The following is a 26,697-nucleotide window of genomic DNA, read 5'->3' on the forward strand; positions in this document are numbered from 1 at the left end:
GACTGGACAGCAGGTGCGGGTTGCCCCGTGTGGAGCATAGTTTAGAACAGGTTATGGCACGCTGTTTTCTCTGCTTCAAAATGCTGTGGTGCAGACCCCCCCCCCCCCCCCTTTGTTCTGATGCACATTCAAGAAGTCATTACTAGAGAAGATGGCAAGCAGTGAATGGAAAAATAAAAATGAATGAGGGAGAAAAAACTGTCTTTAGGTGAATTAACTCACCTCTGACCTTTGCTGCTGAGGACACATGACAAGATGGCTGACAACATGATTGAAATGACAAAAAAAAGACAAATAACAAGTGAACAATCCACAGATATCAGATAGCCTCAATAAATGGCAGAGCAATTTGCATTGCAATTGAAATGATTTTATTGCTGTAGACTTCAGTGATCTGTGCAGAAAGAGCACTGACAGTTTCGTATTTGAATGGTGAGATGTGTTCGTTGGTACTTTTCGGTTTTCTGCCTTGTTTCACTCAGACTAAATAAAGTCACCTTTCCTGCTTCCTTGAGTCTCATCTTTCCTTCTTTGTCCTCAAACAAGAATTGTATTTCAGGGGAGACAGAAATGCATTCTTATTGCTGCCATCCTTATTAGTTTTCCTTTTGATTCACTACAGAGACACCAAACTCAGTGAAGCTTCGCTCACTAAATCATACTGATGACTTACAGCACGTCAGTTGAGGTGTGGAAAAAAACAATTTACAGAGGGAGGAAGATGATGCAGATTGTTGTTCCTATCGGAACGATAACGCTCAGGGAGGCGGCAGAGATCATCAGAGAGAGAGAGAGGGAGAGGGAGAGAAGACAAGATTGAATGCCCAATGCACCAGAAAGATTGGAAACTTTCTCTCCACCAACTGGGAGTCTAAAAACACAGACTCCCTCAGGAGGGCTGAGAGGATAAGAGGATGATGAAGCAGTGCGGCATAGTTTGAGAATCAAGTGGGGAGTGCTTGGACTTGCGGGTAGGTTGTACTCGAGCACGACAGATGGCGTTAAGTGTTGAGTGTTGAAAAACAGATGAACCAGTAAACTCATTAAGCTTGGCTCGTGGGTCAAGCGCACCATGCCAAGAATGACAGAGAATGATCCCAAAAAGTATCAAGTCTCTCAGGGGGGGAGATGATTTTACATCAGTGTGTGTGTGTGTCATTCATCTTGTTAGAAGATATTTCAGTCTTTGCAGTAACAAAGTTTCATCCACATTTCAGTAATACATACCATATGCCAAGCATTGTTGTATGTTGTTACGCTCTCCCTTCACATCACTACCTTTTGACATAATAATAACTGTGCCCTGCTTTATTCCAGCCGCCTCACGTATCATGAAGCTTTCATCAACTCAGATATACATGCAGGTGTCTCCCTAGCAATTCCATTCGCGCCAACCAGAGCACAACAGCAGTATGACCAGGGTTAATTAAGCCAGGGAAAAGCTTTGTGTTGCCTGGCGTACCCGTAATATTTGTGGTGAGCTTGCAATATCAAGCAGCCATGATCTTTGCATAACTCACGTAATTCTTAATTGGAGGCAAAATAAGAATGACCTGGCTTTAAGACGTGGAGCAACAAACGCTGTTTATCACAGCCACAACATGAGAGCTAAATGCAGCACGAAAATGTGTTTTGCTTGCAAAGACTTTGCAAGAAAACTTTCTGGAGCTACTAGAAAGACTTTTGTTTTGCCAGGCCACACCAAATTGCCATTAAAGTTATATGATTCGTGTTTGGAATTAATCCTGCAGTCCCTCCTCTCATTGCTTTTCATCCTGAGTTCCAAAAAAACTCTCTTCCCCTGACTCTTCAATATCAAGTCAGGTCTGATCTGACACTTTCCTCTATTCCCTTACCTCCCTCAGCCATCTGTCACAGTAGGGCCCTTGCTGCCAAGCATCTTCTTTCAAAAGAATTTCAAGCTCATACTGTCTAGCGCTTAATAATTTCCTGTTAAACTAACTCCAAATAAATGAGCCGTGCACACAGGCATTCTCATGCAATCATTCCAGCATTAACAGGAACTAGAAGCTTTTTTTGCAGCTTTTTTCCCCGAACATGATCGGAAATTCTGAATTTTACTGCCTTGTCTCCCAGAAATGTTTATATTAGAGAACAAGACAGCAGCAAAATATTAAGATATGTGAAAATGGAGTCGAGACTAGAATCTGAATTTTTTAAGCTTGTTTTATCATGGTAACTTTGCACCGTGGCTTATTAATGATCACAATCATGTTTATCTTAAAGAAAAGACTTAAAAGGGGAAACAAATCTCAAAGAATTGAAGAATAATGTTGGACGATGATTTCTTTGTGTAATCCTTCACCTAAAATGACTTCCAGCCTTTGTGCTGCAGTATCTATGTATGGTTGTATATTAAAATACACCTTTTGCATATAAATTCAACTACAAAGTTATTTTAGTCAATTTTATCTGCCTGTTTTTTGAAAGTCATGTTTTTTAAGTGGCAGCGGTCCATATTTGTGACTTTCTGAGAGTCAGTCATTTGGATATTATACACATTCACACTGAGATTCCAATTTTGCAGTTAGCTATTACATTGGAAGTGAAACTATTAACTCCAGCTCTGTTCAGCTGCGAATAGTGCTGCTCGGGGACTTGTTATGTGAATGATGTATTGATTCCTGTTGCACCTCCACACCTCAGCCCTGTGTTTGCTCTCGCACTTTGTGAAGACTGAAAAATGATTATTGTGTTTAAAATGAAAGGGATACTAGTTATGGTGATGAGCAATGATTCCCATGTGGTGCATTTCATGGTGAAAGGATTAATCATCGAGGTAGCAGCAGTTTTGAAATCATTGCAATTGACTGCAGTAGAACAGGTATTTATCGCTATTTTGTTTTGGGTTTTTTTTTTTTTTTTTTTTTTTTTTTACCTCAACCACCATTTTCATTCTTTCAATTGTAGCCAGTGGATGTCACAATGCGGGTTAGAGTCAAACACCGCACAGTGACAGTTTTGAAGGAATAGGGAAGCAGCCGTTTGGGGGAAAAATGTTATTTACAGCCCAGCCTGTGACGTATCCGTATCAGAATATGCAGCCACGAGTTTACTTCTTATTTTTGCATGTTGTGTGCATTTAGATAACTTTTTATTTTTCTGCCGGCAGTCCTTAGTGCTTTGTATTCAGGGACAATAAACATGCCTTTTTTTTTTTCCTGAATAATTATTTCAACCCCATGAAAACAGCCCTAAACAGCACAAAGCTCCAGGGTGAGTAAAAGTTTGTTGAATTCCTCCTTGACCTTTGCCAGAATGCTTTCACGTGCGCTGTTCAAAGCTTTGAAAGGTTTTTTGTCCCAGAGATACAAACTAGTGCTTGATTAAATATTTTGTTTAAATTCCCCTGTGTTATCATGAATGGACCCCTACTCCTTATCACCACGTGCCAGTCCCCTCCATAAATATTTACCCCAGAGAGCGGTGTCTGCAGAAGAATACAAATTCTAATAGAGCAGATCTTCGCACCATGGGGGAGGAAGTGTGTGGCATGCCACCGAGTATTAGATTAACAGTGAGTAAATTAATACAGCATCTGTTCTTCCTCTCATTCACTTGGATTTAATATGTTTATATGCAGTCTGTATATGCGCTCCAACTGTATTCCCATCTGCGCAGACACGGTGAGTTATTTGGCCTGTGCCGCATCTGTAATGGACAAAGTCAAGCCTTTAACTTAATTTAAATTGTTTTACTGCATCCAAGTTCCATCCACTAAAACACAAGCACTGTACTCTACCTCCAGGTCTCTGGTCGCTGTCCTCTGATTCAGCCCCATAGGGCTGTGCCAGCAGCAGGCCGGACATGGAAGGGAAAACAAACTCACGGTTAAGATTACGAAAGGGTCCTGCAAGGATGGCTGGAGCAAGCAGAGAGCAGAGAGTATGAATCAAGCTCACTGAATATTACTGTAAATCAAACATCTCGCCTCCTATGAAGGAAGATATTTTAAATTCTTTTAAAATTGTAATAAAATATCAGTTTTACTATAGCTCTAGAAGACAGCTTTGTTCAAAAATGAATGTCTAACCACTGAGAGAAGCTTGAAATATGCTTTGGAAAATATAAGACACGACAATCAGAGGTGTTGATGGGCAGGATCATTACCTTTACACACCGCCGATGAGGTGTTGGAGCCTACAGTACAGTATTTTGAGTCTTCATTATGACCTAAGGTAACCAGCTGCTGGCTTCCACCTCACATACTAACTAGAGTTACATTAACATTCTCATATAAGCCAGCAGCTTCCCAAAATGCCCTGCAGCATACAAATAATGTGCTAGAAAAGTGCAGAAACTTTATGGTTCACGTTCAGGTTCAGTGTTTTCCAGGTGTTATTATTATATATACTGCTCGTTCTCATTTATGTCTCTCTCTTTCACTGGATTTCACAGGATTGCCTGTTTTGAGTTTGTTCTCGGACACACATACACTCTACATGCAACGCTGCATTCATCACTGACCTAACATATTACAGATTCTTTTTTTAGGTTGAGTTAGTCTTAATTGAAAAACGGATTTGAGTTTAATATACTTTTGAAGGGGCAAGCAAAATAATTTTTCTGTGGAAATAAAATGTGACGTCTACATAAGTAGAACAATTTTAAATTAACAAGTGCTTTGGCTCAAAAACATTTCTGTCGACTCCAGAGGTTTACAACTGCGGCTTTACTCATTGGCTGATAAATTGTTAAGCCAGGCATTAAAAATAGGGAATGGGATGACTCATTCATTGAGGTGTGCACTTGGTGACTCTTAAATTACTGGTTACTGTTTTTTACACAACTTGAAATACATGGTGAGCCTTCTAAGGGTGTATTGTGTGTGTGTGTGTGTGTGTGTGTGTGTGTGTGTGTGTTTGTATCACTGTTATCTTCATCGCATGGATTTATTAAAATGACCATATAAGTGTTTCATCATATTTACGGTGAAATTTGCTGGATTGTGAAAGTGGTGCTTAAACACATTTTAGATAAAAAGCCTAATATAACATTTCATTGGCTACAAATGGAGAGCAGTCAGACAAATATATGTATATATTTATATCATTTAATTTAAATTTGCTCCTAAGAAGTAGATTCTGATGAAATTAGGTTGTTGTGTCTCTAATTACGATGAAAGTATAAAATGTTCATGTATGTGCTGTATTGGCCAAACGTGGTGTCAAAAATCGGAATGTGCTCGTATAATAGGGGAAAGACATGAAATACAGAAATAGTGCTCAGGTTAATTGGTTTCAGTTGCCTGCTCTTCACTTCCCTCCACCATCTCTAAAGAAAAAGAAAGTTTAAAAGTGCTCCTCTCTCACAATGAAGAGGCTAAAGGAAAACCTTAATCAGAAACCGTGTGACAGTGCTGGAGTTTTTATCTGCGCTGTGCTGCCTCTCTGTGATTTAGTTACTGTGCCGGTGCTGTCACCCTGAGCACCATCTATCAGCCTGTGTCGATTCACAAAGCTGGGAGCTCCAAACCACAGCTATTGCCTCCACCCATCGCTTGTTTTCCCTCCGACATTTCTATTTAGATATTGTCAAGATACATCCATCACATTATTTGTATTGTTTAAGAGTCATGGGAATGGGGGTCTTCTACTTTTTATACGTATCTTCACACTCATTTTGTTAGTACCCCTGACTCACCTCCTCAGCAGATAAGGAAAAGGATGTGTTATGTGTGCTCAAGGACCTGGGGGTTGAAATTATTGAGGTCCAGTTTAAAAAAAATAAAATAAAATAAAAAAAATAAGGAAAAAGGCAGACCTTTTTTTAAAAGCTATTACAAGGCTCGAAATACAAAGCCAACGTACTGAGGCAACAGCACCTGTGGCTCCAAGTTTTCCCCATCACCGAGTGTCTTTGTGTGTTTATCTCACTCAACTTTCACTGCAGGTGATGAGTTCACGTCGGTAAAATATGAAAAAATACATAGGTACACTCTGAGTTTAAATGCAGTTCTTATTATGTAAGTCGGGATTGCAGTATTATAGATAAAATAGTGAAGGAGTAATGGAGAATGCTTACAGGCAATCACTACAAAATCATCTAATCAAACATCCACTTATTTATTTGGGCTGTTTCTGGTTCTTTTTATAAATTGCCTGGTCTCAGTAAATGGAGCACATTTTCATTCTCACCCCATGGATTAAACATTCAGCTCGATACTTGTTATCATCATTTTCATGTCTCAATATTATAGCCACTACACACAACTGCTGGTATTTTACATGCATGTTTATATGTGTGATATAAATTACCTTTAGATCCCAGCTTCTAGCCAAATAAATAAATAAATAAATAATTAAATAAATAAAAATCAGATTTTTGCAGGATGCTCAACTGTTGATGGATAAACCGGTTTAGACTGTAGTAAAGGGATCAGGGAGGGTTGCCAGTTTCAAGGTAAGTCCATTCAGCAAGGCTGAGCCAATATGCCACACAGTACCCTTCCCTTTATCATCTCTACCTCCCCCAAAATTCAATTTTACAATTTCTTTACTAATCCTCACTGTGGATGTAATCCGTGAAAAAGTCATAACAGTAACTGAGCACATCCAATTGCATAATCCAAGAATTCCATTCAGGGATACAATTTAAAACTTAAAACATCGACTGAATGAGCATTGTCCTGTCTTGCCCTTTCATCATTCATTTAAAGAAGCGAGTCGTAAGTGTACCCTGATAAAACAACTTTTGATCTCCAATATAGAATATTGTAAGAATGTCAAAAGTGGTGATTGTAGGGACACCTGAAGTGGTTTTTCATTTTCTATAGCTTGGAAAACTTGCTCTAACATTTCTGTGGTAAAACCAGTGCTGCAGGTGCCAGGGAAATTGAATAGCGCGTATCAAGGAACAGAGATGAGCAGAGGAAGTGTATAGATAGGCTTCAACAAAAGGATTCCAAGCCATCTGGAATCCCTTTGAGAAAACTCAGAGGAGCAGGACATAAAGATTCCTCTCTGAAGCACAATAAGAGTCAGGGAAAAGATACATTGAGCAAAAGAGCAACGAGCTTGACATTTTAAGACGCACATAATCATGAACGCTATAATTTATTCAATAACCAGATGATGCAAACCATTTGCTGCAGGTCCAGGTGATGCTTTGACTGCATGCAGCGGAATCTTTATAGCATTTCTTTAGTTTGGATACATGAAATATGTGCACTGAATGTACTCATTTGTCAGAAAATGAACATTAATCCGTCTGCTGCTTTAGAATGGCAAATAGACATTGCAAAGAAAATTGAAATTTGAACATTAGTGTAATAGTGTTTCTGGAGTGTTGAACTCACTTCACGTTGCTTTTAAGGGCAAAAAGTGTATTCACCGTGTGACTGAAACAATCAGTACCGTTGTCATGACTTTGCGGTAAATGTGACATATAGAAAGAAACAATCAATTATAGCAAACAGCCCAAACACTGGCTAAAAAGGGAACAATTTTTCCTGGCTAACACCGAAGGCAACGCTTCCATCTTCCAATGCCTCTAATGGTCACTAATTGTGGCTGTCATTTGCCTGCCATTTTTCTCAGCAGGATGTTACCAGAAACACAGCAGTGAAGCCAGGAAGTGAATGCAGCGCATTGGCCGTGACAACAGGTTTAAAAAAAAAAAAAAAAAAAACGCACAGAAAAAAATTCTTTGGTGCACTTGAAATAAATGTTTTAGAGTTGCTGCTAATATGTTTTTGCTACCTTTGGACAGAGCCTGCCTCACTTGTTTCCTGTCCATATGGAAAGTTAAACTAGCCGATGGAAACTCCTGAACTAATCAAATTGTACAGACTATTTTGTCACGTTTTCTGAGCGAATGCACCAGATTCCCAGCACATGCTGAGATTTAGTGCATGGTATGTGTAACTGGGAAACAAGAGTGTAAAAGACCAATCAAAACAGACAGCAAATATAACCCAGTGGTTTTGGTCACAATAATATATTGCAAAAATATATATATTTTTTGCAACAGAAGATAGGAGCATGGCTGGTATGTCTCAACTCAGAGTGAGCAAAAGGTTATTCAAACAATAACTCCTCCAAAACAAGTTTATCTACCCCCTAAGCTGCACTAGCACAAGCCTGTTGGGAGAAAAACACAGTGTCCATGTTTCCGAAAATTTCCCATATTCTGGTTATCTATGTATAAAGTGTTGGGAGCCTGTAACCCTCCAGTATACAGGGAGGCTAAGGGGCAGGAGGACAGAATTCATTATCCTGGATCAGCTTCGGGTTTTTGCACGAAAGAGAGACCTTCAGATAGGGCATACGTGCCTGTTCCTTACCTTCACCAGCCTCCAGTATCTCCTCAACTAGCTCATGATGAATAGGCCAAGTCAGCCAGGAGAGGTATAGAGGCAACTACAAAGACGAAGAGCAGGTGAGAGGTGTCCTTTTTGGAACAAGCCGAATCTATTAGGCTTGTAGTAAATTTTGACAGAGTGATAGAACAATGGCGAACGTATATATAACCGCTATCTTAGAAGTAGTGTTAACATTAGACTCTATCCAAACCAGCTCCTCGTTATTAACTTTAACGTATTCATACTAAAGATGTAAGTTTAGACGGAGCAGCCATTGTTGGCTGGATATTTTATGCTTTTATTTGTATTTAGCCATTACATGTTTGCACCGATCTCACTCTGCTTAAACATATACACAGTATGACTGATGGCATAAGCGGTTGGGATCCCTGGGCTGGCCAAAAACTAGACACAGTAAAGTACAATAAATGCAACTTTAGGTAACAATGGCACTCAATGCAGTGTTCAAAACAATATACAAGACTTAAGTGACAGAAACAGCTGTCCAGTGAAATTGCAAAGCATTCTGTGTAGTCTCTCACTTGAACCAACAGTAGAAAGCGACATTAAAAAAGGCAAAACGTTTGACAGATTGGTGCTAAGGTGCACCTGAGGTCCTGTGAGGTCTGATCCTTTAGTTAAGCTTAGTTTAGCACAAAGCCCGGAGCTAAGGGTAAACGTGGCACGTGACGTATGTGATGTAAAAGTGACAAGTAAGGAAAAATGTATAATAAAAGTGCACTTCACATTGCTGCATCTCAATTTGAATCAGTAGGTATATATATGCAAAAAAATGACAAGTTGTAGGAGAAACATTGAATTCCTTCCCCCTGAAAGCTTTTGCACATAGTTCATAATCAAGATATGTTTCTAAACAAGATATGTCTTCATTGGTGAGCTTCAGTGACTGCATTCATTCATCTTCTTGCCACTTATCTATTTTTGGGCCGTGGGGGTGCTGGAGCCAATCCCAGCTCTCACTGAGGGTGGGGTCACCCTGGACAGGTCACCAGTCCATCACAGGGCCAACACACAGAGACACACAGAGACCAACATCCACTCACACTCACACTCACACCTACGGGACCATTTGGAGTCACCAATTAACACAAACACGATGCCTTTGGATGGTGGGAGGAAACCGAGTACCCAGAGGAAACCCACACAGGCAGGGGGAGAACATGTAGACTCCACACAGAGTTCAGATTCATCTGAACTGGGTAAATACAGCTAACTGAGTATTTTATCTGTTTTTTCTTCAGTGCACTTATTAAAAGTTTTAGATCTTAAGAACCAAAATAACATCCATCCATCCATCTTCGCTTATCAGGGGTTGGGCCATGGGGCCAAAATAATATTTCTAATAAAATTTGATATGCTTTTAATCCTTCAAATACTCAACTTTCTTGAACAGCAATGACCAGTGCATTCAGTGTATGAAGTAGAAAACCAAGTTTTTCAAGCGAGAACTATGGCAATTCTGCCGTGTGTCTACTTGAACATGCACTAACACTTGCGTGCATGACTATGAGTTCATTACAGGGACTGGAGGACAGGTATTAGTTATTCCTGTTTGATTCATTTCTAATTAATAGGCTGATAATGCTTGGTTCAGCTCCTCGTATGATTTCATCCCTCATAACGCATTGACTTTTCCAACACTCTCGATGTAGAAACAAAAGAAGGCCATATGAAAATACCATGTTAACAAAGGATGCAGGAACAAAATACCTGGCGGCCGAGAAGAGATTTACAAAAATACCAGTAGGAAAAGCAAAAAGATGTTAGCTGTTTGACAATTGGCAAAAAGAGAAGGTGATTTATTGGTTGAGAACAAAGCTGGTACCTCCAGCAAGTCAAACCTTTAATTACAAAACACATTAAGAGAGCGAGGCCATACAGTATGACGTTGGCAATCTTGATAGAAATCATGCTAAGAAAATGAAGCATTTCAAGAGGAATGGAAAACAGCAACAACTCAAGAACTCGCAGAGAGAGAAACCACAAGAGTGGGAGAGGCCAGGAGCGAAGCCAGGGGGAGGGGGACAATGAGCTGCTCCAGAAACAGTCGTATGAAAATCGATGGAGTCTGGGGAAGCAATTGATAGTTAGAGGACAGGAAGCAGGCTGTAAGGCAATTATCACCAACTCTGGTATTTGATTTAAGACCGTGTGAGTGTGTAATAGTGTCGATTAATCAAATCCAGGGTAGATACATCAGGAGTTCATTTCAGCCTTAAATTTCAATGATTCTTCTCCATCACTGGAAAATGTACTTTAGAGATGTTCTAATTAGTGCAGCTTAAGAATCTGCACTCAGTCACAGTGTAAGTGTTGTGTGTATGTGTGTGCGTGCGAGAGAGAGAGAGAGAGAGAGAGAGAGAGAGAAAGACAGTAGGTCAGCCTTGATGAGATAGCACTTCCTGTAAACTCACTAATTCATCCACACATTGAGATTGTGAAAGGATCACAAACATAAATATAGAAATATGTAGAGGGAAAATAGTGTTAACAAGTGTGAACATCATCGCCACCGAGTTAACACACACAGAACATGGATACATAAACAATACACACCACCCATGAGGCTGTTGAATGAATAAGATACAGCTCCAATTACTGGCCTCAAAGCAACAGCTGCGTGAAAAACATAATCTTCAATCATGTAATATCATCCCCAGACCACAAAACAAAATATTTATTGCAACTACAACCTGCTCATTTATAGTGAGGGTTTAGTTCAGCATTAGAAACAACTTACAATGTATTGTTTAAAACCAAAGGTTGCAGATGGCATTGAATAAATGTGACTACAGCATGGCATCACAAGCAATAAAAAAAACTGCCTTCAGTGACCAGTAAGTTTCTTTGGAAGTGCTGTGCACACAAGTAATAAATATGTGGACAGATATTCAGATCGTGTGTGACCCTGTTAGAACGATTCACTCTTGTAAATGTCAGATTTGTGGGATGAAATTGATCTTCAGAGAGTGAATTCCAGGTAATGCAGCATTTCCCCTCCCTGTCTGGATACTGTTTAGGGCTGAATGTCTGAGAAAATACATGCTGACTGTATTTTACTCTTCTGGACTATACAAAAGAAGGAGCCATCTATTTTGTATTATTTGCTAATATTACTCCAGACTAGCCCTGACCCCAACCATAACCCTGGCACAATGATGCATTTGTCTCACAGCCTTAAATACGCCAGCAGCTTCAAAATGGCCATCTCTTTTTGATAAACCTTTCAAAAATATGATGCAAAGGAATTTTAAAAAATTGTATTTTCTCACATCAACAACTGATTAAAGCTCATTACTGATTAGGCTATTGTTGAAGTGACTGGATATTTAACTTACAATTAAATATTAAAAGAACTTGTTCTATGTTTATGTGTAACAATCAACCTAAGGTGGACACGTTTTTGACAAAAGTAGCATTTTTCCACAATTAACTGGAATCAATTCAACAACAGAAACATGTTTCATCTCCACAAAATACATTTCCACCTCAAAATACTTACATAATGTTTATACACAACTACCCAACTCTTTAGACATGCAGCACTCTTGCCTTTGTTGTGAAACTGCAAGTGTTGTCACAAAGTAACAAGGCTGCCCTCTGGTGGTGTAAAGATGATTACAAATAATATTGTGTAACTGGGCGATGTCTAAATTCAACCTGTCAACCTGTCATTCTCCGATTATTTACATCTAGCACTTCATAACCTGAAGTGAGGGTCTATTATTCTCCCAATAATGTGGTCTAAGATTAAAATTCAGTACATACTTTATATTTTGGTATCTTTACTTATTTTATCTAAAATTGATCTGCAGTCCTCACACGAGTCAATCATGCATGACAACACGCTCTTTGTGTGTCAGAAAACAATGAAAAATATTTATAGTGAAATGGTCTTCAAATCAGCTCTCATGAATTTTTATTCTTAAGACTTAAAATGTATTTTAACCAGTTTACAAACATTAATATGGATGTATGTGGAAACAAAAAGTGAACTTACTGATAAATTACTAATTTACCAGAAGTCAGCACTGAATATCACTGAATTCATAACATTAAAATTCATCTGTATTAATCTGTATCATCTGAATCCATGTGGCCTCAATTTGCCCAAATTGAGAAATTTTATTTCCTCTGAGGTTCACCTTTTTTTTTTTTTTTTTTTTTTTTTTTTAAAGAGAATCGTCCTCAGTTTCCTGAATTTCTTGGTTCATACGACTGATCAAAAATACACACCCGGGAAGGAGGTCAAAACTGATTTGAGCTTGAATATTCAAATTGTATTTAGTTTGTTTGCTTTCTTTACTATTTCTGTTCTGTTGTTTTTAAAAAGCAAATAATCAACACTGTGTTAACCATTAATAAAATAGGAAAGAAGGAAAAAGTTAAGATAAATTGTTTTCAATTTGGTGATATTTAACTGTTAAGATATCCATCGGCACATCAATTCACAAGTTTCTAAGTTTCTCTCAAATCCTAATTTCCTTTCATTGCTTTCATACATTGCACAACCTGTAAAAGAAACAATAAGATAATTTGAAGTTAATGTAACACTTTATTTTCTTAAATATCACAGAATATTAATACAGTCAGCCACACATATTTTCAGAGGCATTAGGGCATTCTGGTCCCACTCACTCAGCTTTCATAAAAGGAAACCTTGGGTGGCATCAGAGGCTATGTTTACATATATACATATATACAAACACACACACACACACACACACACGCATGTCACGATTTTCATTATTTTGTAAAACTTGTCAATTTCCAGCTGCTAACCCAACCCTGTTATCTCTCTAATACTGTGTTATCTCTAACATGGGAAATAAATTATAATTTGAGTTTTTATTTCTTTGGTCCCTTTGATGATGAGAACAACAACCTTGTGTGTCAGGCAGGGCTACGGGGAGACTTTGGGGCTTCATTTGGCCATTTGATACGATTAAACCATAAAAAAGAAAAAAAAGCTGTTTGATGAAACATTAGACTGCATGCGCAAAATGAGTCTTACACATGAGATTTGAAAGCTTGTTAAATTATTAACCCTGCTCAGAAAGGGAATCGTCTCATAAGGTGGCCCCGAACCGGTTCAGGTTCAGAATTACGATAATCTCAAGAGTCAACACAGAAACAACCACATTAACAGCACACACCTTCATGCATGTAAACATAGCCAGTGTTGTCAGCTACAGTATATACAGTGTTGATTCCGGCAGTGTATGATGAGACCAGGTCAGCAATGCCAAAGTCAGCAGTTAGAAGATTCATATTCAGGTGGGTTTAAGTTAAATCTCACCAACTACTGACAAGTTTTCTTGTCAGGTCCAGACTCTCTTTAAAAAAAAAAAAAAAAATCTACTTGTTGCTCCTCATGCCTATCTCTGAATGCATCCCTCAAGCTGTACCATCACTGAAGCAATAACAGATTCATTGGCACATTAAACACAGTCATGAACAGGGCTGCAGTAAATACAGATCATTCCTGACATTTAAAATTTTTGGGAGACAGAAATCTAAGCAACGACAGAGCTATGTCTATGTGATAACAAAAGTTTTTGAAAAGAGTTCAACTAAATGCTCTGTTTGGACTTACAGGGCAGCAGTATGAAATGGTGCAATCACATCCAAGAACCAGAACTGATAGACAGGCGGGCAGTGAACATAAAATAAACTCTAAGGATACAGCACAAAGGGAGGGTGCAGAAAAAGAAATGTGCATTCAGGTCTGAGTTAGATAAAGAGAAAATGAAATGCAAATACCTTTCTGGAGAAAGACTGCTTATTTACAGGGTAAGAAAGAAATGGAAGGCTAACCTTTCACAGACATTCACACACTTAATATCCACAGTATATACCAAAAGACATGCGTAGAGGCACATACATACATATTTATCATACAAAAAACAAAATATACCAAAGGCAGAACACCAGTCTGACACAGCTTTTTTTTTCTTTTTTTTTGTTTGGACTGAAGTCTGATCAACCAACAAGGAAAACACTGGACACAAAAGCACTGATATCATGGGATGTGAAAAGGCAAAAACTGAAGTTCCAGCCCTTTGAATAAAAAAATAAAGATTAAGACTGTCACAACCACAAACACATCAGTAAACTACCATCCATCTCTTTACCAGTACTGAGTGCTAGCCTCATTTCCAACATAATGGTACCCCCCCCCCCCAGAGAAAAAAACTGATTTTTCTCATAGGGTACAATATTTGGTTTTGAAATTGTGTTCTAAACAGTCCTTGAATATGTTCAAACATTTGCGTGGTGCCATGTTAGTGCCTTGATTATTTTAAAATAAATAAATCCTGCTTTGAAGACAGGGGCAGAAAGAAAGCAGGAAGTGTCAGAAAGATAAGTACTAAAATCAGCTTAAATTGCTTTGAAATTGTCTGATTACAAGTGTTAGGGAACCGCAAACTGTAATAATAAATGCTTGCATGATTTCTAATGCTACAGTTTGATAACTCCAGTGACATTATTCAAAACGCGATTAGGAAAAGGCATCTTAAGAGTCTAATTTCTTACATTTTCTGCTCACCTTGATGGAAAGTATATTTTTGCCTGTTTAAGTGAAATTTTGTGAATTCCTTGAGACAACCACAGAGCAAGTGAAAAGCTTGCAGATTAAGAAAAGAGCAGAATAAAGATTAAGCGACTAATTTCAGTGTTTATGTACTACCTGTATTGCTACTGACAAATTCAAAGATTCCTTTTCCCTCGGTGAAAGCCACAAAAACATAACCTTTAACAAAGAAGAAAAAAAAATAAAAAATGTTTATAGTTGTTTGGCAAATCACACAGAGTACATAGTCATAAGTCACTGTCACAAACCAATAACTTTCATTGACAAAAAACATCTCAAATATTTTTAATTAATGGTCAAGACGGAGCAAAATAAATTAGACTTTTTTTTTTTTTTTTTTTATTAGTTTCAACTGTTACTCCCGTTTTTCGTGGAGAGAGGCACGTACACGCTTACGCACATAAAAAGCGGTAAGGGCACTGCAGCAAGCAGTGAAGATGAAGAGTGCAACGGCATCGTGTGCAAGATCACCGTGAAGACGATCATAGAGCGGACGGCGCTCTACGAAGTCTGTGCGCAGTGCTTCGATTTGCGTCAGGGTGCACACCACCACGAACACGTGGAAGATCTGGTGGCCCTGCCCAATGAAGTCACACTTCCCAGGGAACAAACTCTCGGGGTGAGGGCAGCAGAAGAAATAGGCGCCAATTAAGAAAAAGAGCACATGATAGAAATGATACGTCACGATTGGGTCAGAGCAGCCCTCCTGGTAGCAGCTGTAGATGCGGTGAACCACAGGGCTTATGTCTAAACAATAAGCCAAGGCTGACGGCACCACCTGGAAGAGCTTGAGGACAAACTTGGGTATCTCAGGACTGGCATATTTGCCATAGCAGCAGCCGAAGCAAGTAAGCCAGGCCAAGAACGCTGCTGTGGGTAAAAAGAGCCCTTGCACTCGAGTGTGCCACTCTTTCTCTATGGCATAGTAGTAGTGTGCCAGAGCACTGCCATACTGATAGACGGAGACCCCCACGTAGTCGACGAAGTAGAATGTGTAGCAGGAGAGCTCGGACTTAGCAGAGAGCAGGTGAGCGAGGGCGCTGAAGGAGAGGTAGGTGAAGGCTGCCAGGAGGACAATGAAGAGGGGCTGAGCGTGAGGGTCTCGCAAAAAATCAACCGTCTCCGAGATCTCCTGCCATTTTACCAAGATGATGAGGGCAGCCAGCAGATGGGTCCACACATTGAGGGTCTCATTGTGCCTTTGAAAGAGAGTGAGGAAGTAATAGCGCCAGCTTTGGTCAGGTTGTCTATAACCGGTGAGGATGTGACGCTCGCGGAACACCCAGGGAACGTCAGACACCTTCACAGTACAAGGCAGCGTGGGAAAAGCCGACTCCAGCAGCTGAGGGATCTGACGCAGCTGCTGCGCATTGATGAACAGGCGACCAATCTGCTCCATCACCACCGTCGCCATGGCAAGCTGGAGACGAGAGGGGAAGGCAGACAGAATGAGCGAACAGTCGGTTCAGTCAATATCTGTCTGGCCTACATTGTTGTCAGATACTGTGTGCATGTGCATATGTAAATGTGTATGGACTCGGCTAGGAGTTTTCTCCTGCTCCTCTTACAAATGCAACAATTGCGAATCTCAATGGATTATTTGGTTCAATAATCAAAGAAAATGTAAACGGTTTTTCTCTTCCAATTTTCTGCTTTTGTGTTTTACATGATTGAATGGTCAGACATACAGAGCATTTTGCAGAAGTTATCTGGGGCTCTGTGAAATATAATTAGGAGTTTTCACTGCCAGTGTTTTTTCCTTAAAGCTACCATAGTTGATTGTTTTTTTGTTCTTTTTTGTTTGCCACCAGAGGGCAGAGTAAAAAAAAAAAAACTAAAAAAAACAGCCATACTGACTTTTTATCTGCTGCAGCCAAATTCAAAGGAGTTAGCAGGCCAGAGAAGCAAAACAGACCGTTCAATTTCAAACAGATCCACAGACCAAAATAGACCAAAAGGCTCTAGAGACAAACTGCAGTATTGACTGATAATTTTGTGTGTTCCACACTGACATCATTCATATTACACACATCATTTAATTCATTATCTTTACTCCATTTCCATTAATCAAGGTGGCAGGAGTTCATCTGATGGGTTTCTCTGGATTATTCCCGAAACTAGAATTTCTAGCTTTCTTCTTTTTTCCAGCAGTTACTGATATTTAGTGTATTGTTGCCTCTCCATTCAATCTTCTTTTCTCTCAACAAGTGCACAAGTTTCAGATTGCTTTGCTTCCCCTTTTGTTCTAAACTGGCTTGATGGTGTTAAAGTCTGAAGACTGTGCAGTTCTCTGCCATTACGTAAATCTATTTTTTCCTGAACTTGTGACAGCTATCATGAATCCTATACCGCTACATAAAGAGAAAATACATCAATAACAGGTAAATACTTAGATGGATAGATGTAATGTAATTGCTGCCATTGCTGACCTTGATGAAACAGGAACCAATGGTGCAGAATTTGTCTCTTCATAAACGATAAGATTTATGAATCTGGGCCTAAGTATCACTTCCTGGATCAGTTGCCTAACAGTAATGCCACCCCTCAAAATTTAAGCCTTGAATATAGTGCACTTCACCTGATCACTGATGGGGCTTTGAAGTAAACAGCAGAATTGAATTGCTTTCATTTTTTAAATGGTCTAATATGTCAGGGTTAGGATTACACTATTTACCAGGATTCACTTCTTCTAAAAATAGCAGTAACCAGCAGCTGCTGTGTGCAACTTCCTGTGTAGGCTATTGTTTGGAAGCAGTGAAGAATTATTTCTTTTTTATTTTTATCCTGTTGTGAAACTATAAGGTTTATTAATGAATTACATTCTATCAGGGCAGAGGACTGTGTTTTTGCTCATGGAGATCAAGTGTTTTGGGCAGAACGGCAGACATTTTAAATGCTACAATCAGAATTTGAACAACTCAATTTCTTGGAGTCCTGACGTCCCAACATGCATAAGTGAAGGTTGTTCCAACACTGCCTTTGTACAGAAGGGGGGTTTACATATCATCAGCAAATATAAGGACACCTGCAGAGTTTGCATTAAGTCGAAAGGCTTCATTTACTTCCACCGTCCCAAGGAAGCTGCAGCTGCACCAAAATCCAATGAACACGTCTTCTTTAAAAACATCACTGCAGTGGAAATGTGTTAAAATAGTGGTGGCGTAAAACTTAGGACCAGCCACACAGAACTTGATACTGAATCAAATCCAAAGTCTTGCTTAGTGCAGGAAGGATTTTTGAAATGAATTTAATTACATAAAGAAGAAGTTAATTTCTTGGTTGGTTATGAGAGAATTACAGATTTAGGGTCACGATTACCATGACATGGCATTCACACCACAAGATCGAGATAAGCTACATAATCTTGTGGTACACACCCTTTTGTGTAACCGGGTTAGGCAAGATACATTTTGAAAGGTTGAGTGACAAAGTCACCACAGCAGTGTAAAATGAGAATAAGTATTTTTTTGTTTCTTTTTCCAATCCAGTTCAACTCGTTTATTTTGTTTTGTTTTGTTTTTTGTTGGAAGATGAGTGAAGAGACCTTCCCTGATGTAAGTCCTTGACTTTAGATGACTTAACAGAGATTAGGGACCACTTGACTTGAAGAGCCCTGGATGACTTGAATGTGACAAACTGACTTCTATTAGATGTGGCACTAACAACTGGACATAGAAATAAATCCAGTAAGGCCACCCGTGGCTCATCTTTGGGGCTATACAATTACTGTGTTCACGTGGTGAGAGCAGGATTATAATCACTTTAACAGTTCAACGATTAGAGGACTTCAGAGCTGGCCTCTCAGTGATGTTGTCGAGCATCCTCACAGAGAGATCAGGCTGTGTGGGATGAACGCAGGCCGAGCGGGGCTCAGGAGGAAAAGGCGTGGAGTGATGAATGGTTACAGCTTACGTAACCCCCCCCCCCCCCCCCCACCCTCCACCGACCCACACCCTCCGTTTCCTTGAACGGTTGCAATATCCTAAAATATTTATGCTTGAATGAAAATGCTCGACTGTAATCGTGACGGATATCTCAAAGAGGTTATAAGAAAATCGCAAGCCTGCAGCTGCGGGCCTGTTGCTGCCAATTCCTCCGAGCAAACCTGCACCTGATCGACACGTCCGTTCGAAATTCAGAGCCAGTGTCCGGTATAAATGTGCGCTAACATCTCCTCTGAGCCTCCAGGATTACACCTCAAACCCTCCACCTCTTCACCACGGCCAGGAATGTTTACGGATGAAGGGAAATAAAGATTAAAATGATACAGCTGCACATTCATGAGTAAAATGACGGTTTCAGCGTGAGGGCGCATCTGAAGCTGAATCGCGTTGTGCCACTTTACCAACGTAAAAAAAAAATCAATGTTGCGGTAAATAACATGATATAATCATAACATGTTCGTACCTTTTAATCGTAGAGTCACTCGGTGGTCTGAGATGCGGCGGTGGGAGTGTGATTTACAGGCGTGCGGGACATAGATAACATTGTTTGGAGGGGAGAGTGGATAAAGGATGACCGGGTAGAGAGCAGCGCCTGGCGGCTCTTCAGCGCGCAGCTGCCGGGAGCGTCAGAGCGGCGGCTCCTCCGGCCAATCAGAGGCCGCGGCGCTGCCCTTTGCTTCCGCCTTACGCATGGCTCGGACCAATGGGAGATGTCGCCAGCATGACCCCACCCAGCTTCAAGTGAAATTCTTCCGCTGCCTGATGGAGGCATGGCACACTCTCATGAGGCATTTCCATCAAATAAGGCCTGCTGTTCAATTCCTCACATTATATCATCACATTATATCAACAGAAATAGTTTGAAAGTAATGCTATCTTAATAGATATTCTACATTGATCTGATGTCCTCATTTTTAAGACAATACTCAACATTACGTTCATTTTAATATTATTCGATCACAGTATTCATTTAGAAGATGACTGTGTATTTCTTGAAAAGATATCATTGTTTACCATATTATATTTAAACATTTTGTGTGCAACAGCATCGCAATGTAAAGAAAGCTAGATCCATCCTATAGACAAAGACTTGGACAATGATTATACATATTTAAAGTTCATACACCTTCAAGCTAAACTCAGGGTTAAGGTTTAGACTGCATCCAATATTTTGAATATTGGCAAGATAGAAAAGCTATCTGAGGAAAAAAATCCCCCAACTTCATAGAGTCCATGTGTCTTTAATCTCAGTTTCAGTCCAAGTTGCTGCGATAATTCAACTGGAGCTCATTTGACTATCAAAATTTACAATTTCCCTGCTTGATGATTGGTCGCATCAATTTCATGGCTTATGCCTCTCCCTTGTCAGAACTCAGTTATAGTTTCCTTTGCTTAACTCACTATTCCTCAGAGACTGACATTATTCCCCCTTAAAACCATTCTAATACTCCTGGACATCCCCAACAGAGATTGCTTCTCAGAGGGCGTCTATGATAACACTGACATTTTGACCTGGTGAGAATAAATCCATTCTTGGATGATTTGTCCTAATTTGAATTAGGCAAATAACGCCAGAAAACATGAGAAAAGGGTGACTGGAGAAACTCAGGGCATTGGTTAATATTATAGAATATATTATTGTACAATCGTAAAAGCCAGCAAAAGTGACGATCACGAGCAGGCTGAGGAAAGAGTCTTTGTCACCCAGTGGAAACAAAATGCTCTACAATTCCTAACATCGTTGTGGGCTGGCAAGTCAAGCTGTTTTGTCTAACCACATGACAAAGATTGGATTGTGCAGCACTGTGTGTGTGTTTGTGTGCAAAGCAAAACAGACTCAAACACAAATGACCATGTGCATATTTGTATGTCTGACTTCAACAAACATTGAGTCTTCAAATTACCAAGAGACTTAAAAAACACATTACACATTAGAGAATGGGATTATGATATTTGAACAAATCTGAGTATTTTTATGTATGACATTTTAAATAGTGGATTTTTTTTCTTGCATTTAAGCTCAGTAAGTTTTTATGTACGTCATTAGTGTGATTCAATCATCAGCATTTTCGCACATATTCCCACAGTACAGAGACCCATTCTCAGGTGAATCTATAAAAAACCATAGGAGTAAATCAGTGCCTGTGTTTATTAGCAGTGATAGGCTGTTATTTCCCTGCCCTTGCCACAATGTAAACCTTCCAGACTATCTTCGTTATCCCATTGGACAAATTCCAAATTGTTTTGCTTGGGCCAAGTGAAGCAATGTCCTCTTCTGTATATCTTTGTTTGTTGTTTTATGTTATTACCAGCATTTACAAATAGCCCTTTTTTTTATCAACTGTACCAAAAGGGCCTTATTTCTCTCTGCCTGCTCTTCCACACCTTTGCTACTCTCACTGCTTTAAAATAAATGGAATGGGATGGGTGGAGAAGGAAAATAAAATTATAAAAATCATTTTTAATACCCTTGTTGGCAAGAAGCTCCTGTTGTTTATCCAGCCACTCTGCTAAATATGCAGCACTGTTACTTCTCTGCCTCTTTACAAAGAGGGAGGTATTTTTCCCCAAGTCTCTCGAAAAGTTATTGGTCTAAGTGAAGGCTTAGCTGAACTGTATAACAAGTATGACAGCAACATAAGAGTCAGGCAGCACCTGAACCTCATCCAGAAACTTTCCCTGAAGGGTTGACCTTTCTTTGAAAAATAACATTTTAAGAGGCTTCTTGCCATTTTATGTAGTGGGACAATTGCGCAGTCCACATGATGGCAAATATCATTAGGGTTTTTTTGTATTGGACCGTGGCCATTTCTTTTAAAACAATCTGGGAATTCACTCACAAACAAGGAAAAGTGCACAGTCATTACCACCCTTTTTGACTAGCGATCTCTTAAAATAAAACTGCAGTAGTGTGAATGGATTGAGAGGAAAATATTAATCTCTGTAAACCTTCTGTAACAAAATGATCACTATGATCACTTTACAGCCACTAGGTGTCAGCAATGTTCAAATATGTGCATACTGTTGATGGACTTTAGCAATAATTATACCAGCTGTTTCCAAATGATCAGAGTAAATACTGTCAGCTCTTCAAGAAAGATACTCATAACTTAAATTGTGGGTACAAACTTTAATAGCAAAACTTTGATGTCATACAATATATGAAAACTTGCAGCATTATCGTCAGTTCAAACAGTATTAAGGATGAAAAAGTACAGTTCATACTACAAAAAAAAAAAAAAAACAACAAAGTGGGTAACCAGCTTCCAAAAATAAAATCTACAAGTGAAGAATGAAACGATATCCACACCGATTCCACACCAGTTTAGCCAACTTTGATTCAGCTGCATAATCAAAATTAACTCAACGAAAAATAATGCATAAGCGCCAGTAAAACAAAATAGCTTATCTTTGGAAAAGTAAAAACTTTTTGAACAAATTAACAAATTAATGTTCCTTTTCTTTCATTGTCTCCTTGTTCTTCCTCACTTCTTCAAACTTTTTGTCCTGTTAGTGTTAAAAAGACAGATGGATCACTAAAAATAATCCCTTGTTGATAACATGAGGATACTTTATGTTAAGATCTTACCTTCTCCTTGAACTTCTCGTTGAGAGCTGCCAGGCGTGCAGAGCGATTCTCCTTGTTTGCCTCCATCTTTTGATTGAGTTTCTCTTCCGCCTTCTTGCTAAAGTTACAGTTTTCTTCTAAGGCCTTCTGGATGACCTCCTTCTCATGTTCTCGTTTCTCAGCGAGGTGTTTCAGCACCTCAGCCTCCTGGCTCTGACAAAATGACACAAGATGAAGTCTGTAGAAAGGTAACACCTAACACACTCAAAGCTCAGCACCATCGGGCCTTTTCTCACATCAACATACCTTGCGTCTCTCTTCAGCAGCTTGCAGTTTCTTCTTGATCTCATCCAGTGATGTTTCCTTTTTCCTGAGAGGGGACAGTGGAAAATCTCCCCTGGGCTCTGGGCTTGAGGGACTAAGGATTACCTCAAATGCGTGACCCGAAGCACGCTTGCTCAGCTCCTTTACTTGGATGTCTGCAGGAAAGGATATTTTAATACATACACGTTTGAGATCACTGAATATAAAATTATTCTTCAATCATGAAAGCCAATTGACTGTGAAAACTGTTCAATTAAGGAACTGTGGACAGACCCATCAACTGATCAACTGCATCAGAACTCAATGAAGACTGAATACTGAATAAAGATTTGTTGGAAAAGCCAGGAAAATTAATGGGTTATTCAGACCTCCTGCTAACTTTTCATAGGTTACTGCTGTTTCAGAGGCCAAAAAAGAACAATAACCACTGCTGTGTGGCTGTATGTTTCCAATGAAAAGAAACAAACACAAGATGTGCAGAATGAGGATCAGCATGTGAGAATGCTGCAATTCAGATCAGTTTTGCAGTTTGGTCTACTAACCACATCAGAGGACTCCTGTTACTGCTGGAAAGATGAATAATGTGTTTGAGTCTTGCATACGGTTTCAGAAACATAGCAACTTTTCTTTGCCCTACTTTTCTAATGCGTTTCTGCTTTAGGTACATTATACTAGTGTTTTGTTCTGTAAAGCCTCATTCATTTTGCATAGTTATTATATTATATAATTTATTGTCAAGGTTTTTAATCTTGTTTTATATATATTGTGTCACAGTTTACACCTACCACCAGAGCTTGCCATTTCAGCAGACATGTTGCCTTTAAAAAGGAAAAGAAAGAAATCAGTATCAAGCAATGCAAAGGTTTTAATTTAACTTGGGTCAAATAGTACTTGTAGAGCATGCCCGCGTCCATGGTTCCCACGAATGAGAGCTCCTGCTTTGTCTCCATGACATAATAACAGCATTACATAATCTGTTCAATTATCAGTCATAACATGACATGACATGTCAGACAAGGTTTATTCCCATCTCACTGGAAACTCAGCTCCAACAGGTCCCACTCACAGTGAGAATCTGTATAGTAAAAGGTGCTGTTTCTGGGAGCCCACAGTAAACACATGTATTTACGATGTTAAAAAAATGGCGGGGGCAGAGACATAGTAATGCTGTTCGATACCTCATTAAACACACACTCACTTAAAAACTATGTCTTCATATTTTATTATTTTTGAAAGTGACTGTGAAACGTTGACGTACCTACCATAATATGCCTGAATAAAACTATTTTAAAAACAATGCAGCTGAACTTAGTTTGCATAAACGTATAGGCTGACATTGTGTGAAGATAAAAATGAGAAAAATCAAATCCATCGCACAACAACAACATGTGTTTTTTTTAAAAGCATTTTGAATTTAATGTGTCGTAAATGACCTCCACTCGAAAGCGGCGACAAGAGTGAAATTGTTTGATTGACTTCAGTGAAGCTGCCACAGATAAATAAAGTCAAATGACATTTGACCCTATTTAACTTTGTTTGAAAGGTCTGCGGTGAGCTCGGTTACACATTAGCATATAAAAGCATCGTACTCACAGTCAAGTGCCTCGGATTGAAGAGCGGACCTCGGCCGGGCTGATCGCGTCTCTGCTCCCCTCAGAGCGCCAACATCTGCACCTTCCCCCCAAAACCCGTTACAACTCTACGTCACCCGGGCACCTGCACGCCCATTGGCCCGCATCCACCAATCACAGGCCTCGTAGAGGCTGCGCGCGCTAGGAGCAGGCTGCCAGGGCTCGTGAGTGCCAGCAGAACCAGACCAACCTGAGCCGACGTCTGGCCGGAAGGGGGGGGGGGGGGGGGGGGGATAAGAATGGCCGTTTCGTTCACGACTCATAAAATATGCTCTTCGGGTGTTTCGCTCATTATTTACGTGGTTACAGCAGTATCACGACAGATGCTGTCTCTAGTCTGTGGTCTTGTCTCTCATTGGGGGGTCGAGGGGAGGGTCTGGTCTGGTCTCTGGTCTCTGTGGAGGGGTCCAGTCTAGAAAGGTCTGGTCTAGTCTCTGGGGTCTCTGGTCTATTCAGGTTTGGAAGGGTCCCACCTCTGGTCTCTGTGGAGGGTCCAGTCTAGTCTCTGGGGAGGGGGGGTCCCACCTCTGGTCTCTGTGGAGGGTCCAGTCTAGTCTCTGGGGAGGGGGGGTCCCATCTCTGGTCTAGTCTAGTCTAGTCCACACCAGGAATTGAACATGCAACCTTCTAATTGTGGAGTGACCACTATTCCACTGCGCTGCTCAAGTCACCACATACATCAAATCAAATCAAATCAAATCAGATTTATTTGTATAGCGCCAAATCATAACAAAGTTACATCAAAGCACTTTACATACACATTTACATCAAGTCACCAATCAACCTATACATGTTTGGCTGCCCATGCCAGGAATCAAACCCTGCAACTTTTTGATTGTGGGGCTACCACTATGTCACTGCACAAAACTGGTAGATCAGCAACTTCCAACCTCCTCCTTTTAATTTACATCCCAGTTCATATACAGGTGCAATATTATTTTTTCTTTTTTTGGTATGATACATAGAAACTGTTTGGGGGTCCAGCAGCACGCCGACATGATGCTTATTTAAATTTGAGACAGTCGAATTTGGTTCATGTCTTGTTCATAATTGTGTTAGTTTATATATACATATAATGTGTGTGTGTGTGTGTGTGTGTGTGTGTGTGTGTGTGTGTGCATATTAATTGGTCTGAAATGTCATTTATTGCCGGGGCCACTTTTATTCACCCTGAATGCTGTTGTTTGTTTTTTTGTAAATACAATTTTCTCATTTTTAGATAAACAAAACCCTTATTTTCAGAATCTACCATTGACATTGACGTGCCTTCCAGCATGGCCCCTCACACACTGTTATGGTCCATTTGAGTGTTTACCTCAAAACATTTTTCACATCTGTTTTGCTTGTCCCTGCTCTTTGTATCTGAAGATAAATGGATCCATGGGTCATTACACTGGCAATGGACTGATTTATGAAATATACATTCTTACATTCAGCTTTTTTCAGAAAACCTCTGACTGTACTAATGACAACTTTTCTCTTTTTTAACCATAAATTATCTCATATATGAGGCTAATTTAGATGATAATCCTGCAGATTTGTCACTTGAATTTTGTGTTATCCCTTGCTCACAACAAAATTGTCGCATCACTTTTCAACTGCCCAGCAAAAATGTCATGAACAGAAAACTTTTTTCTTCTTTTATTTTTCCTTTGTGACAGCTTTGTTAAATAGGAAAATCATAACAAGGTCCTCAAAATGAGTGATAAAACAGCTGCGATGGGTGGCACTGAACATTAAATTCTGGCAACTGCGCCCAACAAGAATATAGAGAGGCAGTCATTAGTCTCCAACTGGCAGTGTCAGAACAAAGGGGTGATAATAATACACTCAAAAGATGAGTGCTTAAAATTGCCAGGGCATGTCGGAGGGTGGTTGTGCAGTTTAATTACAAATGGAAAAAAATACGACAGCATTAATTGCATTTTTGTAAACTGAACAAGTTTAGGAGGATAATGTTGGTTACAGCCAGCCTAGACTCAGTTTGTTTTGTTATTGTAATTTTCACACCCCACAAATTAATGTGACTATTGAAGTCTCATATTATTTTTCATGGAGAAATTATTTTAAGGAATATTGGGGTCCCTCATCATGTCTTTGGCTATAACTCATTTACAGCAAATTTATTATTAAAACTTGATCCCAGATGTAATACTAAATATATTAATACTGATACTAAATATCAAGTTAACTACTGTATACAGGATTTTTCATTCAATTCTCAACTTTTATCTTTGGTGCCAGTAAAATATAATCTATTTAGTAAGGTTCAATTATTCACTATATTTATA

The 26,697-nt window shown here is 39.5% G+C and overlaps 2 protein-coding genes across 3 annotated transcripts; both read right to left on the minus strand.

The window, feature by feature from the left end:
- Positions 1–15,234: 15,234 nt before the first annotated feature.
- paqr7b (progestin and adipoQ receptor family member VII, b) lies at positions 15,235–19,476 on the minus strand. Its single transcript, XM_029503395.1, has 2 exons — positions 19,347–19,476; positions 15,235–16,359 (listed from the first exon to the last, which is right to left on the minus strand). Exon 2 carries the CDS (start codon positions 16,351–16,353, stop codon positions 15,295–15,297), a length of 1,059 nt encoding a protein of 352 aa, XP_029359255.1. The 5' UTR covers positions 16,354–16,359; positions 19,347–19,476; the 3' UTR covers positions 15,235–15,294.
- Positions 19,477–22,058: 2,582 nt separating this feature from the next.
- stmn1b (stathmin 1b) lies at positions 22,059–24,438 on the minus strand. 2 transcript variants are annotated; one of them, XM_029503396.1, is made up of 5 exons: positions 24,369–24,438; positions 23,561–23,593; positions 22,758–22,930; positions 22,473–22,664; positions 22,070–22,390 (listed from the first exon to the last, which is right to left on the minus strand). In XM_029503396.1, the coding sequence occupies exons 2-5, from the start codon at positions 23,586–23,588 to the stop codon at positions 22,331–22,333; spliced, it is 453 nt and encodes a 150-aa protein (XP_029359256.1). In that variant the 5' UTR covers positions 23,589–23,593; positions 24,369–24,438; the 3' UTR covers positions 22,070–22,330. The 2 variants fall into 2 exon arrangements, with proteins under 2 accessions (XP_029359257.1, XP_029359256.1); XM_029503397.1 differs by lacking the exon at positions 24,369–24,438 and having other exon boundaries at positions 22,059–22,390; positions 23,564–23,576.
- Between the last annotated feature and the right edge of the window lie 2,259 nt (positions 24,439–26,697).

The sequence above is a fragment of the Echeneis naucrates genome, chromosome 6, assembly GCF_900963305.1.
Source record: "Echeneis naucrates chromosome 6, fEcheNa1.1, whole genome shotgun sequence".
Taxonomy (NCBI): domain Eukaryota; kingdom Metazoa; phylum Chordata; class Actinopteri; order Carangiformes; family Echeneidae; genus Echeneis; species Echeneis naucrates.

Excerpts from the sequence above, each read along its gene's own strand:
- stmn1b (XM_029503396.1), bottom strand. The coding sequence starts at position 23,588 with ATGTCTGCTGAAATGGCAAGCTCTGGTG. Across the intron at positions 22,665-22,757 it reads CTGCTGAAGAGAGACGCAAG|AGCCAGGAGGCTGAGGTGCT; the intron begins GTATGTTGATGT and ends TCATTTTGTCAG. Across the intron at positions 22,391-22,472 it reads ACGAGAAGTTCAAGGAGAAG|GACAAAAAGTTTGAAGAAGT; the intron begins GTAAGATCTTAA and ends TAACACTAACAG.
- paqr7b (XM_029503395.1), bottom strand. The coding sequence starts at position 16,353 with ATGGCGACGGTGGTGATGGAGCAGATTGGTCGCCTGTTCATCAATGCG.